Here is a 13,622-nt window from a genome sequence, read left to right on the forward strand (position 1 = left end):
ATACCCAGAGTGTGTAGGCTTCAGGATACACTGGATGGAAAGCTTGAAATTCCTCCTGTGGCCTTGGCATTTCCTTATGCAGGAGCCACTTGACTTTGTGGGAATTGCTATTTTTGGGCAACACAAAATCTGATGAAAACTACCCAGAACCAGGTTAGCTTTTGTATTGTGTTTCCCCCAGTGAATTAGTTGCAATGCAGGCTAATTCTGTGGCTGAAAGTTCGGTTTGCCCGCCTTGAAATGAAGACTGAATGGGTTGTGCTAAGTGGCTTTGAACAAGCTGCTGATAAACACAAAATAAAATCTAAACACAAAATAAAATCTCCCCCAGTTCCCTGGAGAATCTGCAAATGGTGCTCTTTGCTGAAGGCATCACTTCCCTTGGCTGAAACACTGCCAGTTTTGCCTCTCCTTTTTGGGGCTGTCATCTCTGAATGTCAGCTGCTGTGGCTTTCTCTCCAGAGCACCCCAGGGATGCAGTTTCCCTTCTGCCTGCACAGGGAAGGAGCAGAATGCCTGCAAAATGCAAACTTGGGATGCACAAACCCCGCACTTACTGACAACTTCGGTGCAAATAAGGTGAAATCCTCTTGTTAGTGATGCTAAAGGGCAGACAAGGATCCAACCCATGGATCCCCACAGTCTATATCTTGAGTTTTTGGAAAGTAAATTCCATCCTGAGAGTCCTGACGACTGCTGATTCACAAATGCCCCTTGGAAGTTTTCTCATGGATCTGGTTAGTCATCTGGGTTTGCAATTTAGTTTAAAATTAGAATTGAGTGCCAGCCACTGGGAAGGCAACATCTTTCAGACAGTCTCGGGGCAAAGCTGGAGTGGGCAGGGGGAAAGCTGTCTGGAAGTTTAATTTCAGATAATTTTCTACACTTACTCGCTGCATCAGCAGCTTCGGGTGAATCCAGGGCAGCCACATCAGAGCCGGGAAAACAAACAAGAGTGCTCTGTCAAATTCATTTTCCATTGCTGTAGGTGCTGTGAATTGAACACAGCTCCTGGAGCCTGACTGGTGCCTCTGATGAAATGCCATCTGCAGCTGAGCTGTGCTTCTGCTTTGTCCCCGGCTGGCCCATGGTCAGCAACACCCAAACCTTTCCCGCTGTGTTTCTTCCACATCCTTGTGTGTCTGCTTCAAACTTGGAATTGCTGTGGGCCAGTGAGCCCCAGTGTCACAGAATCACAGAATTATTTGGGCTAGAAGGCAACTTAAAGACCATCTAAATCCAATTCCCTGCCATGGGCAGGGACACCATCCACTGTCCCAGGCTGCTCCAAGCCCCATCCAGCCTGGCCTTGGGCACTGCCAGGGATCCAGGGGCAGCCACAGCTGCTCTGGGCACCCTGGGCCAGGGCCTGCCCACCCTCAGAAGGAATAATTCCTCCCCAGTGTCCCATCCAACCCTGCCTTCTCTCCATTTAAACCCATTGCCTGGGTGCTGTCCCTGCAGGCCTTGTCCCCAGTCCCTGTGCTGCTCTGCTGGAGGCCCTGGAGGCCCTGGCAGGGGCTCTGAGGTGTCCCTGGAATATTCTCTTCTCTCGGTAACACACCAAGACCAGAATACAGAGGGGCTGTATTGAGCAAATCCTAATAAAAGGGGATAATTTCAAAAACAACCTCACAACACGTCTCAGAAGAGGCCTGGCAAGTTTAAAATGTTGTTTAGTTCAACCCCCCCACAGCAAAAGGAGAATGAGCCCCTGGTGCCCACCTAGGAGACCTGCACAGTTCCCAAGCATTTTCTGTGGTTGGGAAGCTGTGTAAACAAAGCCTGAGGCCATTAAAAACCCCATCCCACTTGCAGCTGAGGAATCCTTGACTCCTTGGACAATCCCTCTTTCCTCCATCTGCCTGTCAAAAGGAGGAATTAGGGCTTTTAATTAAAGCAGTCCCACCTGGGCATGGCACAATGCAGGGAGTGAGCTTTCTGTGAGGGGCTGAGCTCCCTGACACACAAAAAAATTCTTGTTTAGTGCTTTATTTTCCCAGTAAGCGGCAGGATTGCATATTACAGCCAAATTTTTGGAGGGGCGATGCAGCATTCCCTCATCCTTTGATGGCCAGTGTCAGGTCTTGCCCTGGACCAGAATTCCCAGCTTGTCCAAGGGTGTAGAAAAACTCTAAAATGCCCTTAAAATTATCCAAAATGCTCCAAAATTAGCTTTACCCCTGCATCCTCTCCTTCCCCGTGCCTCAGGGAGAAATCCCTTTAATTCCTGGGGCTCCAGGCTGGGCTCAGCCTGCTCCCAACCCCACAGGAAGGCTGGGGAGGGGTGGGTGGGTGGCGGTGAGGGCTCTCAGCAGCACCCTTTTTGCAATAACAATGATTTTTACCGCAGTTTGGCCGCCGATATTTTCTCTCAGGAAGCCCTGGCTGGAAGCAGCCCCTGGCAAGGCACTAGATGGCACCAGAGCCAGAGGATACGGGATCTGGCTGCTGTCTCACCCTCCCCTGCATCCCCCAGAACAGGGAAAGTGCCCTCAAAAACAGGCAAAAGGGCTTCTGGATGTGAAAAAAACTATTTTTTAAATTTTTTTTTTTTTTTTAATTTTCCTAACGGTGCTGGACCAAGTCAGCTTGGTGAGACCCTGTCCATGCAGCCAGCATCCATCCCAAGGCAGGGAAAAGGGCCCTGGGAAGAGCAAAAGAAATAAAATCATCTGGATGGAATACTGAAATTAAATTATCCAGCTGTGATTTTGAAGTAATTAACCACTAGTGAGTCGTTTCTCCAGATGTTAAGCCCAGGATCTGGGAATGTGGACAGGGGTTGCTGACCTTGCCTTATTTTTGGGTATTGGAAACCAAGGACCAGATCTCATAAATAAAATAGTTCAATGTCCTTGATTAGTGGCAGAATTTGTGGGATTTTGCAGCAGAGCATGTTTCCAGGAGAGGGCCTTCCTTTCTTCTCAGTTCCTGGTTGCATCCCAAAGCTGCTGCTGCAGGAAGCTGCTGGGATACTGGGATGGGGAGAACACTGGGGGCAAAACACACCAAAACCTCTGCTCCCCAGAAGTAAGGGCAGCATGGAGGAGAAAGGGTGAATTTGGGATCATTCTGCTTGAAACAGGGGGTGTGACACATCCTAAAGCCCAAAACTGCCCTCACCTGATGGAGGCACACAGGGAGTAATGAGTATTGTGAGCTTAAAACTCTGATTGAAAGGAAGGATTCAATCAGCCCCACTTTGGACTCAATGCAGTGAATCTCCACCAGCTCCCATTCTGCAACAACCACCACCAGTCAGAAAATCCCCAGCTCTGTTTTGTCATCTGCCACGCCCATACAGATGGAGAATGAAATTCCCCAAAGAAAAATAATTAAGAAAAATAATTAAGAAGAATGTTAAGATACAAATGGGGCATCATAGACTCATTGAATTGCTTTAGTTGGAAAAGCCCTTTAAGACCATTGAGTCCAACCATTCCCCCAGCACAGCCAAGGCCACCACTGACCCATGTCCCCATGGGCCACATCCATGTGGCTTTTAAACCCCACCAGGGATGGGGGCTCCAACACTGCCTTTGTGCAGCCTGTTCCTAAGCTTAATGACCCTTTCCATGAAAAAAATTCCCTAATATCCGATCTAAACCTCCCCTGGCCCAGCCTGAGGCCGTTCCCTCTGCTCCTGTCCCTGTTCCCTGGAGCACAGCCCAATCCCCCAGGCTGTCCCCTCCTGTCAGGAGCTGTGCAGAGCCACAAGGGCCCCCCTGAGCCTCCTTTGCTCCAGGCTCAGCCCCTGCCCAGCTCCCTCAGCCTCTCCTGGGGCTCCAGCCTCTTCCCAGCTCCGTTCCCTGCCCTGGACTCGTCCCCTTTGCCACCATAAATTGTGCTCCCTCCTGAAATGAGCTGGGGAGGGCTCTGGGTGTGTGCTGGGTTCCTTCGAGTGCTGTGAGCTCCCAAAAATCCTCATTTCAGGGAAAAGGGAAAAAGCACCTCCTGGGCCACACATCTGAAACAGGCTACAGCAAAATAATTGCAAAGTGTTTTCTTTCTCTCCCTTTCTCTGCTCCCAAATGGCTGCTCTTTGGAGCTGAGGTTTTCACCCATCTTCTTATTTTATCTCTTACTTTATAAAACTGGAAAATTGAAATGCTGAGATATTACACTTTAATCAAATGCGTAATGATTTCCTCTAGATTGCCTCTCTCTCGCTTTTTTTTTTTTTTTTTTTTTTTTTGCTAAAGAAACAAGGCAAGAAGCAGAAGAGCAAAAAATCCAGGGAGAAAGAAAATAAAGCAGCAAAATAACGTGAGATAAAATGTCAGTGTAAAAATTCTCAAATAAAGCCCTTCCAGTTTCTGAGTCCCCACTTGTGTTTGGGTTGCTGCTGCTCCCAGGCATGGAGCAATGCTATTTGCTGTAGAGATTTCCCCTCCTTTTCTGCCCTTTCTCTATCCATGCTACCTTAACTGCAGGTGTTTTCACCCCCAGTTTCCCTGGAGGTTCTCCAGTGCTGCTCCCCCAAGCCCCGCAGGCTTTGTGCCTCCCCAGCCTGAGACTTGAGACCCTCGGGGCCCCCAGCCCAAACCATTCTGGGATTCCATAAAAAGGCCTCTGGAGCAAACCACGGGCCTCAAAACTGCTGCATAAAGCCCTTCCCTGGGGGCTGTTCCACTGTCCTGCCTGAGGCCAGCCAAAAAAATCCCCTAAATTTGAAGAAAACGGACTCATCGTTTTTTGAGCCAGTTGAGACCATCCTGACACGCCCAAAGGGTTTCACCCAGCTTGGTTTTGCAGTGAAATGTTGGTGAAATGTTCCATATCAGGGTGCAATTGCAGAGGGCTTTAGGGTGGTCAGAGTGTGACCGTGTTCACAGGGGTCTCAGGTTGAGGGAAGAGACGAGGATTTGACTTTATGTTTTAGAAGGTTTGATTTATTATTTTATGATATATATTACATTAAAACTATACTAAAAGAATAGAAGAAAGGATTTCCTCAGAAGGCCAGCTAAGAATAGAATAAGAAAGAATGATAACAAAGGTTTGTGGCTCGGACTCTCTGCCCGAGCCAGTTGGGCTGTGATTGGCCATTAACTACAAACAACTGACATGGGCCAATCAAAGATTCACTTGTTGCATTCTGCAGCAGCAGATAATCAATGTTCATATTTTGTTTTTGAAGCTTCTCAGCTTCTTAGGAGGAAAAACCCTAAAGAAAGGATTTTTAGTGAAAGACCCTCTGCGAGAGGCAGAGGGTGGGGGGCAGATCTGGCAGCTCTGGGAGTGAAGGTCACCCCCAGACCTGCCCCAGGATGGTGCTGATGCGCCACGTGTGGCCCTGGATCACCTTTTAACTCCTGGATATCCTCCCGGATGAGGGGAGACTCCTTCCCTGTGGTACCGAGGGGTGAGACATCCCCCTGTGCCTGCAGCATCTCCAGCAGAGCCACCCGCGGGGACACCCGTGTCTCACGGACACCCGCGGGCCAGGGAGCATCCAGGAGGAGCGGGGTTTTGAGCCTGCGGCAAAGGCAGGAGGATGCCCCAAACGGGGCGTGCCGGACCCCAAAATCTGCTCTGGGGGTGGGCGGGAGGGATCCAGGGGCTAATTTTAACATCAACCTGTGCCTGCGGCATCTGCGGAGGATCGGGTGTCCGGGAAGGGCGGGGAAGATGCAAAGCGACAGCGGCGGGGGCTGAGCCCCGTGAAATGCCCGGGACAACTGCGGGGACCACGGGAGCAGCTGCCCGAGGCAACTGGGGCTGCTGGAGGGGCTGCAGCCCGGCCCGGGGCCAGCAGCGTCCCAGGGCACCGCGGAGGGGATGGCAGCGCCTTCCATAAAGCCCTGGGAGCCCCCAGGGTGGGGACGGGCCAGGGAAGCACGGTGGGCGTCCCTCCCTGCCGGATCCACGCGTGGGTTGGGCTGCGGGGCGCCCTGCGGGGTTTTTAGCGATTAAGGGATGTCCCTTTGTCGGTGTGTGTGACACAGCCAGCTCGGCATCGCCCCAGCGGCCAGGGGTGGCCCATTGCTGCTGACAGAGATGCGTGGGGAGTGGGTGTGTTTCCATGCTGCCACGCAGACCGGGCTCAGGAAGGGTTTCATTACGGTATAAACGTGGGAAATTAGGTTGGATTGGATGTAAGGAAGGAGTTTTTTGTGGTGAAGGTGGGGATGCCCTGGCACAGGGTGCCCAGAGAGGCTGTGGCTGCTCCTGGAAGTGTCCAAGGCCAGTTTGGATGGGGCTTGGAGAAACCTGGGACAGTGGAAGGTGTCCCTGCCCATGGTTTTAGACAAGCTTTGATGTCTCTTCAAGCCCAAACCATTCTGGGACTCTAGGCAGAAAAAAATGAAACAGCAAATTTTGCTCTTTTCTTGGAAATATTAACGCTGTTGGGACATCACGATTTGCTGCCTGGCAGGGCTGGCAGAGCCCTGGGGTGGGCAATGCCCACAGCAGCACGGTGACAAGAGGGGACAAAATCCAGCCCTTCCCTGCCAGGAGCCGCCCACGAGCCAGAGCAGCCTCCCGAGGGCACTGGGGGAAAGGCAGGAGGGCAAATCCGAGCTGGGATGCGATGGGATGGGCACCGGGAGGCAGCGGGCACCTGGAACTTGTCCTGCTGCCGTTTTTGGGGAGCTCAGAGCAGCAGCTGTGCGAATGTGCCCCAAAGGACCCTCTGGGCTGGAGGCTGCAGCGCTGGAGAAGGCTCCAGGGAGAGCTCGCAGCTCTCCCTGCGGATCAAGTTAATCCTTCCCAGCATCTGCCCTGCGGCTGTGGGACGGGCAAGGAAGGGGTTACACAGACCCAGGTTACCAAGCTCACGTTTTTATTCAGATCGGGAGGAGAAAAAAAAAACCAAAAAAAAAACCCAAAAAACCAAACCAACCCTCCCCTCCTCCCCCCTACAAACAACAAACCCACAAGCGGAGCCCAGCGACAGACCCGATGCCATAATCCGGGCGGACAAATCCATGGCACATCCGCGTCCAGAGGCTGCCGGGCGCTTAAACCTGCCAGATGCACGGCACGGATAAGGCTAAACCGGGATTAAGGGGGCTCCCCACGGCGGGACGGCGGCCGCAGCGGGCGGGGGGAATGGGGGCGAATGAAATAAAATATAAAACCAGCCTGGGCAGGGTGGGAAAGCCATGGAAAAGTCGCTTTGCAGCGGGGTGAAATGATATTCCCTGGATGCTGCGCTTTGCCAGAAATCCCTCCTGCGCAACGGGGGCTCCGAGTCCATTAAAACAGTTTAGAATGGAGATGATGTGTGGTGTTTGGGGTTTTGGGGGCTGAGGGGCAGCAGCGGGGGGGAGGCTCCGCGCTCCCAGGGGTTTCCAGCGCTCTCCGCGCCCCCTCCGGGCTCGGCCAGAGCCGTTTTAGGTCAGGGATGCCCCAGCGGATAAATTCTGTCAGCAACTGGGGCGTCAACACAATGGGCCACTGTGTCACCGCGGGGAGCGGGGATGGGACACGGATGGGCGTGGGGACGGTGGCACTGGGGTGGGGACAGCCACAAGCCCTCGGTGGCCCTGCTCCTGAGGGTTTCCCGAGTGCCAGGATGAGGGATGTGCACCCCAGACTGTGACCCACGCGTGTGTGGGGTGGGAGAGCTCGGGGCTGTGAGCAGGGGACAGCAGGAGCGCGGGAGTGTGGCGGTGTCCGTGTCCCTGTGGGAGGGTGTGGCAGTGTCCGTGTCCCCGTGTGAGGGTGTGGCGGTGTCCGTGTCCCCGTGGGACGGTGTCTGTGGGGGCTCTGAGGGTGTCTGTGGTGTGTGTCTGTGTGTGCAGGTGACAGGGGTGTGGTTGTGTGGATGGATGGATGGATGGATGGATGGATGGATGGATGGATGGATGGATGGATGGACGGACAAACAGACGGATGGATGGATGGATGGATGGATGGATGGACGGACGGACGGACGGACGGAAGGAAGGATGGCTGGACAGACAGACAGAAGGACAGATGGACAGACAGATGGAAGGAGGGCTGGACGGACGGACGGACGGACGGAGACACAGACGGAAGGATGGCTGGCTGGACGGACAGACGGACGGACAGACAGACGCACGGACGGACGGACGGGCAGACAGATAGACGGAAGGATGGGTGGATGGATGGACGGACGGACAGACAGACGGATGGAAGCACGGCCGGACCGGCGGGCGCGAGTGCGCGCGCACGCGACCTCGCTGCCGCTGCCGCGCGCGCGTGCGCGCCTCCCTCGCGCGCGGGTCGCCCCGCCCTCGGCGCCCATTGGCCGGCGACGGGCGGGGGGGCGTGTCCTGGCGACGGCCCCCGCGCTGCTATTGGCCGCGCGCCCCTTTGTGTGCCGGCCGAGCGCGGCCGCCGCCAGTCGCCGGCGCGTCCGGGGGGCACAAAGGCCGCAGCATGGTCCTGGTGCACGTCGGATACCTGGTGCTGCCCGTCTTCGGCTCCGTGCGCAACAGAGGTACCGCTCCCGGCAACGCGGGTTCGCGTCCTGGGGCCGCTGGCGGCGGCTGAGGGGGGGCGGCGCGTCCCGGGTCCCCGGCGGCAGGAAGGGGGGGCTGCCCCTCAGCGTTCCCCTCAGCGCACCTCACCCAGCCCGGCGGCGTCCCCCTCTCTGGGGCGCCTGCCACCCCACACACGCCACGCTTCGGGACCCCCCTACCGCCCTCACCTCCCGACTGCGGTAGATCTGTTCCACCCTCCCCCCCTTCCCTCCCGTTCTTCTTTTACGGATTTTATTTTATTTTTTAATTTACCCTCTCCCCCACCCCCACCCCTCACCGTAGCCACCAGGCCATCCCAGCGTAGCTGTAGCCGATAACAGCCATTTTTGTACCTCCATCCTGTGTAGTAGCTGAGTTACATTTGCACTGTAAATTCCTGTTAAGTGGATTCGTTTTGCTGTGGTCGTCGTCGCAGAGTCTCTTTGGGGTGCGGCGGGGCCAAACGCCCCCGAATTGCGGCCAAGCCCACAATCCCGGGGCGGCTGAGCTTGGAGGGCACCACGGTGGGGTCATCTGGTCCCACCTCCCTGCTTGAAAAACCTTCCAAAAACCCATTAAATTTGGGGAGGGGAAGCGCGGCGATTGGCCGCGGTTCCCAGGATCGGGCTGGCGGGGAGTCGGGCGGCGGGGTGCGTGTGCTCCGGGGGTGCAGCATCCCTGTCCCCGCGGTGACACCGCTGTCCCTGCGGGCATCGCCCCCAGCCCCGGCCCTCCCTGCAGCCACAAGTGTCCCGTCCCGCCGGCACACCCCCGACAACCCGCCCAGCGACACCCCCCACCCTCCAAAAAAAAAACCAAAAAACCAAAAAAACCCAAAAAACCAAACAAACCGGGCTGCCGAAAGAGACGACTGGCAAAATGGTTTTCCATTAAACAGGGATAACATTTTTTTCTGCTGTGCTAAATTACTTCCTGTTCTTATTTTGTGGGTAATTTTTTCTGTACCGAATATCCTTTGGTTGTGTATCTCCACCTTTTTTCTTGTACTAAAACTAAAGCATGGTCTGTATTTTTTTACATTACCTAGTTTCTGATGTAAATCTCTCTGTAGAGACATACCCTGCTGAAATGTAATGTGCTGTAGCCTATACATCTGCTCAGTGTACGCTGCTTTTGTTCTGTTGCCCTTCCATAGCATGGTGGGCCTTGCCTTTTTGTATTGTGTGCATGATGACATTGTTACACACGATTCCACTAATACTAATATACGATCTCTCAATAAAGAAACTAGTTTTCCTATATTAACCTAGTGTGCTTTTTCTATTGCTGTTTTCCCATTTATTGTCGTATCCTGCTGTTTAGATTTTTTCCTTGCTTTCCCCTCATCGTGAGGTTTGAGTGAGTGGATTTTTTTCTCCCTCTTAGAACAGATATGGGGGCTTTTAAATACATTTTTTTCCCCCCCACTTCCTATCCCATATCTACCCTCAGCATTAGTCTGTGTGTACATACTTCCCAGCGCACATATTGCTGTTGTGCTGATGCAGAATTCTGGTTTTACCGCAGAACAGCCAAAAAAAAAAAAAGTACAAATCAAATCCCTCATTATTAATCAAAAAAAGAAATTGATGAAGGGTCTGCTGCTTATTCATTCTAGTTACAACATTACACCTTCCTTACCAGACTGATCCCTCTGTATGTATGGGGGGGGAATTGTTTATTTTTCTAAAGTCCTGATTAACAAGAGGTAAACCAACCTGTATATTAAAAAAAAAAAAAAAAATTAAAAAACCCCTCCGATCTTTAAGCTGTATATTTTAAACGTATACATCTCTGCGAGTGCCCTGCCCACCATCTGCCAGGCGAGGAGTTGCCGTTCCTCGGTCCCGGGGCGACTGGCACGCTATAAATATCTCCACTAGACCCCTGCAAGGCAGGGCTCGTAAAAACGTCCCAGCTGCTAATGTTGTAACTACATTTTTCCTGCTCGAAGCCTCCAGGCCCACCATCTTCTGAATAAAAACTCGATTTGGTCAAAAAAAAAAAAAAAAAAAAAAGGCAAACTATGGGGTTGGGAGAAAAAGTCACGGGGAGCCTTAAAATATTGGAAGCATGGAGGAATGGATGAATTGCGGTCAGCGAGCAGCTTTGCTGCGGCTGCAAAGCGATGATAATGATAGTGGTCACCTCTCCTTGTGCCTGCAGCAGACCTCCTCTCCCAGGTCTGCAAAAGGGTCCGGTAAAACCTCCCCGTTTTGGCTTGGATGCCACGAGGAGCTGAGGGAAGTCAGGGCTCCCAAAGCCAGGAGACGGGGCTGGGAGGGGAGGCGCGGGGAGCATCTTGTCTTTAATTACATTTCCACAGAAGCGGGGGGGAGACGCAGCATTGGTGATTGGTCTTTAATGAGAGGAAGACAAATTCAGCAGGTCGGTGGTTCCCACCCGCTAAAATTTCACGAGGAGCCGCTGGCAAGCAAAACAAAAGCCAGTGGCTCCTGCAGCCCGCCCTGCCTTTACCCCAGCATCCCTCCCAGAGACGCATCATTTCGCAAGGCTGTGCCTTTCCACCTCTCTCCTAGCTCTATCCTGAGTTTGGTTGGTTTTCTCTATAAACATTTATTTATTATTTCCTTCTCCATATTTCCTTTTCCGTGTACCTCGGTGACTGTTTGGCCATCCTGTCCCCCTCTGTATGAGCACCGGTGGGGTGCCCCCTGCTCCCCCCTGGATGTAGTGTATGCCGTGGCCCTTTGTTCTCGCTCCATCCTCGCCCCGGGCCAGCGCTGAGCTCCTCCGTGCCTGACACGTCCCCATACACATCCCGAGGAGGGAGGCTGTGCTTCTCGCTTGCATGAATGAAGGGAGACATGCATGCCTGTTGGGGCTGATCATTTTCCAATGTGATTTTTTTTTATTATTTTCTCCCCCCTCTCCTGCCCTCCCCCCCACCCCCACCCCCCCTCCGTTTTTTTTTTTATTTTTTTGGTTTTGTTTCGTTTCCTTTTTTTTTTTTAAATTCAACCCCCCTTCCCCCCCCCACCAACCCCACGCCACGTGAGACAATGAGATTCGGGTTATGGCGTGGGGGGGAAAAAAATGAAGAATCCCCCTTCTCCTCTGCCCCCAGCCCAAACCCCAAGACGGATAAACCCATCCCCTCCACGGACACCTGCCGGCAGCTGCCCCTTTGTTGGGAGTGGGGATTCACTGCAGCGAGCGTGACAACCCCCCCCAGGTCTCACTCTGCAAATTAGCCCTGCTACAGAGCAGGGCTGCGTGCTCAGCCCACTCCGAGGATGCCTTGGTAATCTAATAATGCACAAAACTGCTGGGTTAATGGCAACTTTTAAAGCAATTTATCATCCGCATCATATTTTTGACCTGTCTTGTTAGAAACACATCCTTACAAGAGGAAGCATCCCCCCCTCCTCCACCTCCCAGCCTTATTAGTCAGTAACCACCAGGCTTTCATAGCTCATAATCCATCAAACTCATCCACATTTTAATGACTTAATTCCTTTGACACTCTGGAAAAGCTATGTTTGAGTCCTGAAAAAGTCACCTGGTACAAAGAAAATGATTTTTTTGTTTGGTTTTTTTTTGTTTGGTTTTTTTTTTTTTTTTTGTTTTTGTTTTTGTTTTAGCGTCGGTGGGCTGAGGAAATCCAAGGTGGGTCACGTGCTGGTGGTGCTGCTGTGGGTGTGGAGGCACATGCAGTGATTCCTGTAAAGCCTAGACGTCTCTCCAGCACCAACCTGTATCTCTGGGCTCCCTTAAATAACTCCTTTCAGTAACAGGGAGAAGGATAATCCCAAACACGGACAAAAGGGGCTCTGAGGTTCATTTCTGTAAGGGTTGTGTAAAGGTCTCACACCCATCTGTGCACGCTTAATGATGGCAAAGGGGAGCTGGGCTGATGGGTCTCACACGGGGTCTGGGCTGGTGGCACAGCTTCCATCCTTTTTGAGAGGAAACAGAAACGAGTAGTGCTCACGTTTTGCTCATGCTGGGAATTATCAGCAGAGCCTAAAGAGAGAGCTGATCTGGATTTACCTTGCTGCGTGCGGATCTGGCCCCGTGGAAGTGTGTTATTTAAGAACCGGTGAGTTGGTGCGCGAGGGAGGCAGCAGCAGAAGCTGTGAAGCTCGGGGGTGCTCGAGGGGGTGTGTCTGCCACAAATCCCCGGAGCTGCTCTGGTGCAGGGGCACGGAGTGCTGGGGACACGGTGGGGACACAGCCCAGGCTGCTCGGGGTGCCCTGGGCAGAGTGTGGGTGTCCTCGCAGAGCCGCCCCGAGTCCTCCTCCGTGACCTTTCTGGAAGGACTTTCCTAGAGTAAGTCTTGAGTTTCGTTTCTGTTGTAGCTTCAAACCCTGCTCATAACCTGGGCAGCTCCTTGGTAGCTGAAAGGGGAGGATGGAGCATGGCTGGGGCAGGCACTGCCCCAAAAGATATAGGAGGAACCCCCCCAGGTACCTCGGGGGGCACCTGGCACATCCAAGACTGGCTCATGGGTCTCCCCTGACCAGAGGGACGATGGTGACAACCACTGGGGGTGCAGAGGTGGAAGGACAGGGGAATACAGCTCTTTTGGGGGTAGCAAGGACATGGACATCCCACCCCTTTATGTGCTGGTTTAACCCCAAACCATGCACTGGGGCACCTCATGTCTAAACTGGAAGATTCTTCTCTCCAGAGGTGTTCAAAAAGGGACAGGTGCTGCAGCAGGTCAGCAGAGAAAAGCCCTTCCCACCCTTAACCTGGGAGTGCTCGTTTTGGGAGGCTTTAAATTAATGAGTGAGAAATCCAAGGGAAGATTTGCAACTTCTCCTGTATTAAATTGTCTTCAATATCTGTAACCCCCAGGAGCAGAGTTGGTTGGCAATTGGAAGAGGTGTGATGGCATTGCCAAATGCTGTGACTCTCAGGCATCTCATGGAATTTGGGTGTTCCTGCAGAACCCTGCAGCTCCTGGAGCTGGGTGATAGCACGAGGCTTTAATCTTAAGGGGTTTCACATAATGTAGAGCTTCAAGGTGCTGCTTATGGCCAATTTGGTCCTCAAAACTCACAAGTCTGCACTCAGCAGGTGTTTCAGCTGATGTGGAGGTTTGAGAAGCAGAAGGGGAATGTGGGGCTGCAGGGCAGGGACCTGCAGGGAGGCAGTGAGAGGGGGGACAACACCCAGTGGGGAAAATGGTAATTTTCTCCCTTTTTTGGTTGATT

The 13,622-nt window shown here is 53.0% G+C and overlaps 1 protein-coding gene across 2 annotated transcripts in view; it reads left to right on the forward strand.

Annotated features, from left to right (window-relative positions):
* The first annotated feature begins 8,264 nt into the window (after window positions 1-8,264).
* The window catches only part of ARK2C (arkadia (RNF111) C-terminal like ring finger ubiquitin ligase 2C), a 55,550-nt gene continuing 50,192 nt past the window's right edge, over window positions 8,265-13,622 (forward strand). For both annotated transcript variants that reach the window (XM_077171369.1, XM_054652535.2), the window contains exon 1: window positions 8,265-8,416. In XM_077171369.1, coding sequence (XP_077027484.1) covers window positions 8,356-8,416 — 61 coding nt within the window. In that variant the 5' untranslated portion in view covers window positions 8,265-8,355. The remainder of the gene's footprint in view (window positions 8,417-13,622) is intronic.

This window comes from Agelaius phoeniceus, chromosome Z, assembly GCF_051311805.1.
Source record: "Agelaius phoeniceus isolate bAgePho1 chromosome Z, bAgePho1.hap1, whole genome shotgun sequence".
NCBI lineage: Eukaryota > Metazoa > Chordata > Aves > Passeriformes > Icteridae > Agelaius > Agelaius phoeniceus.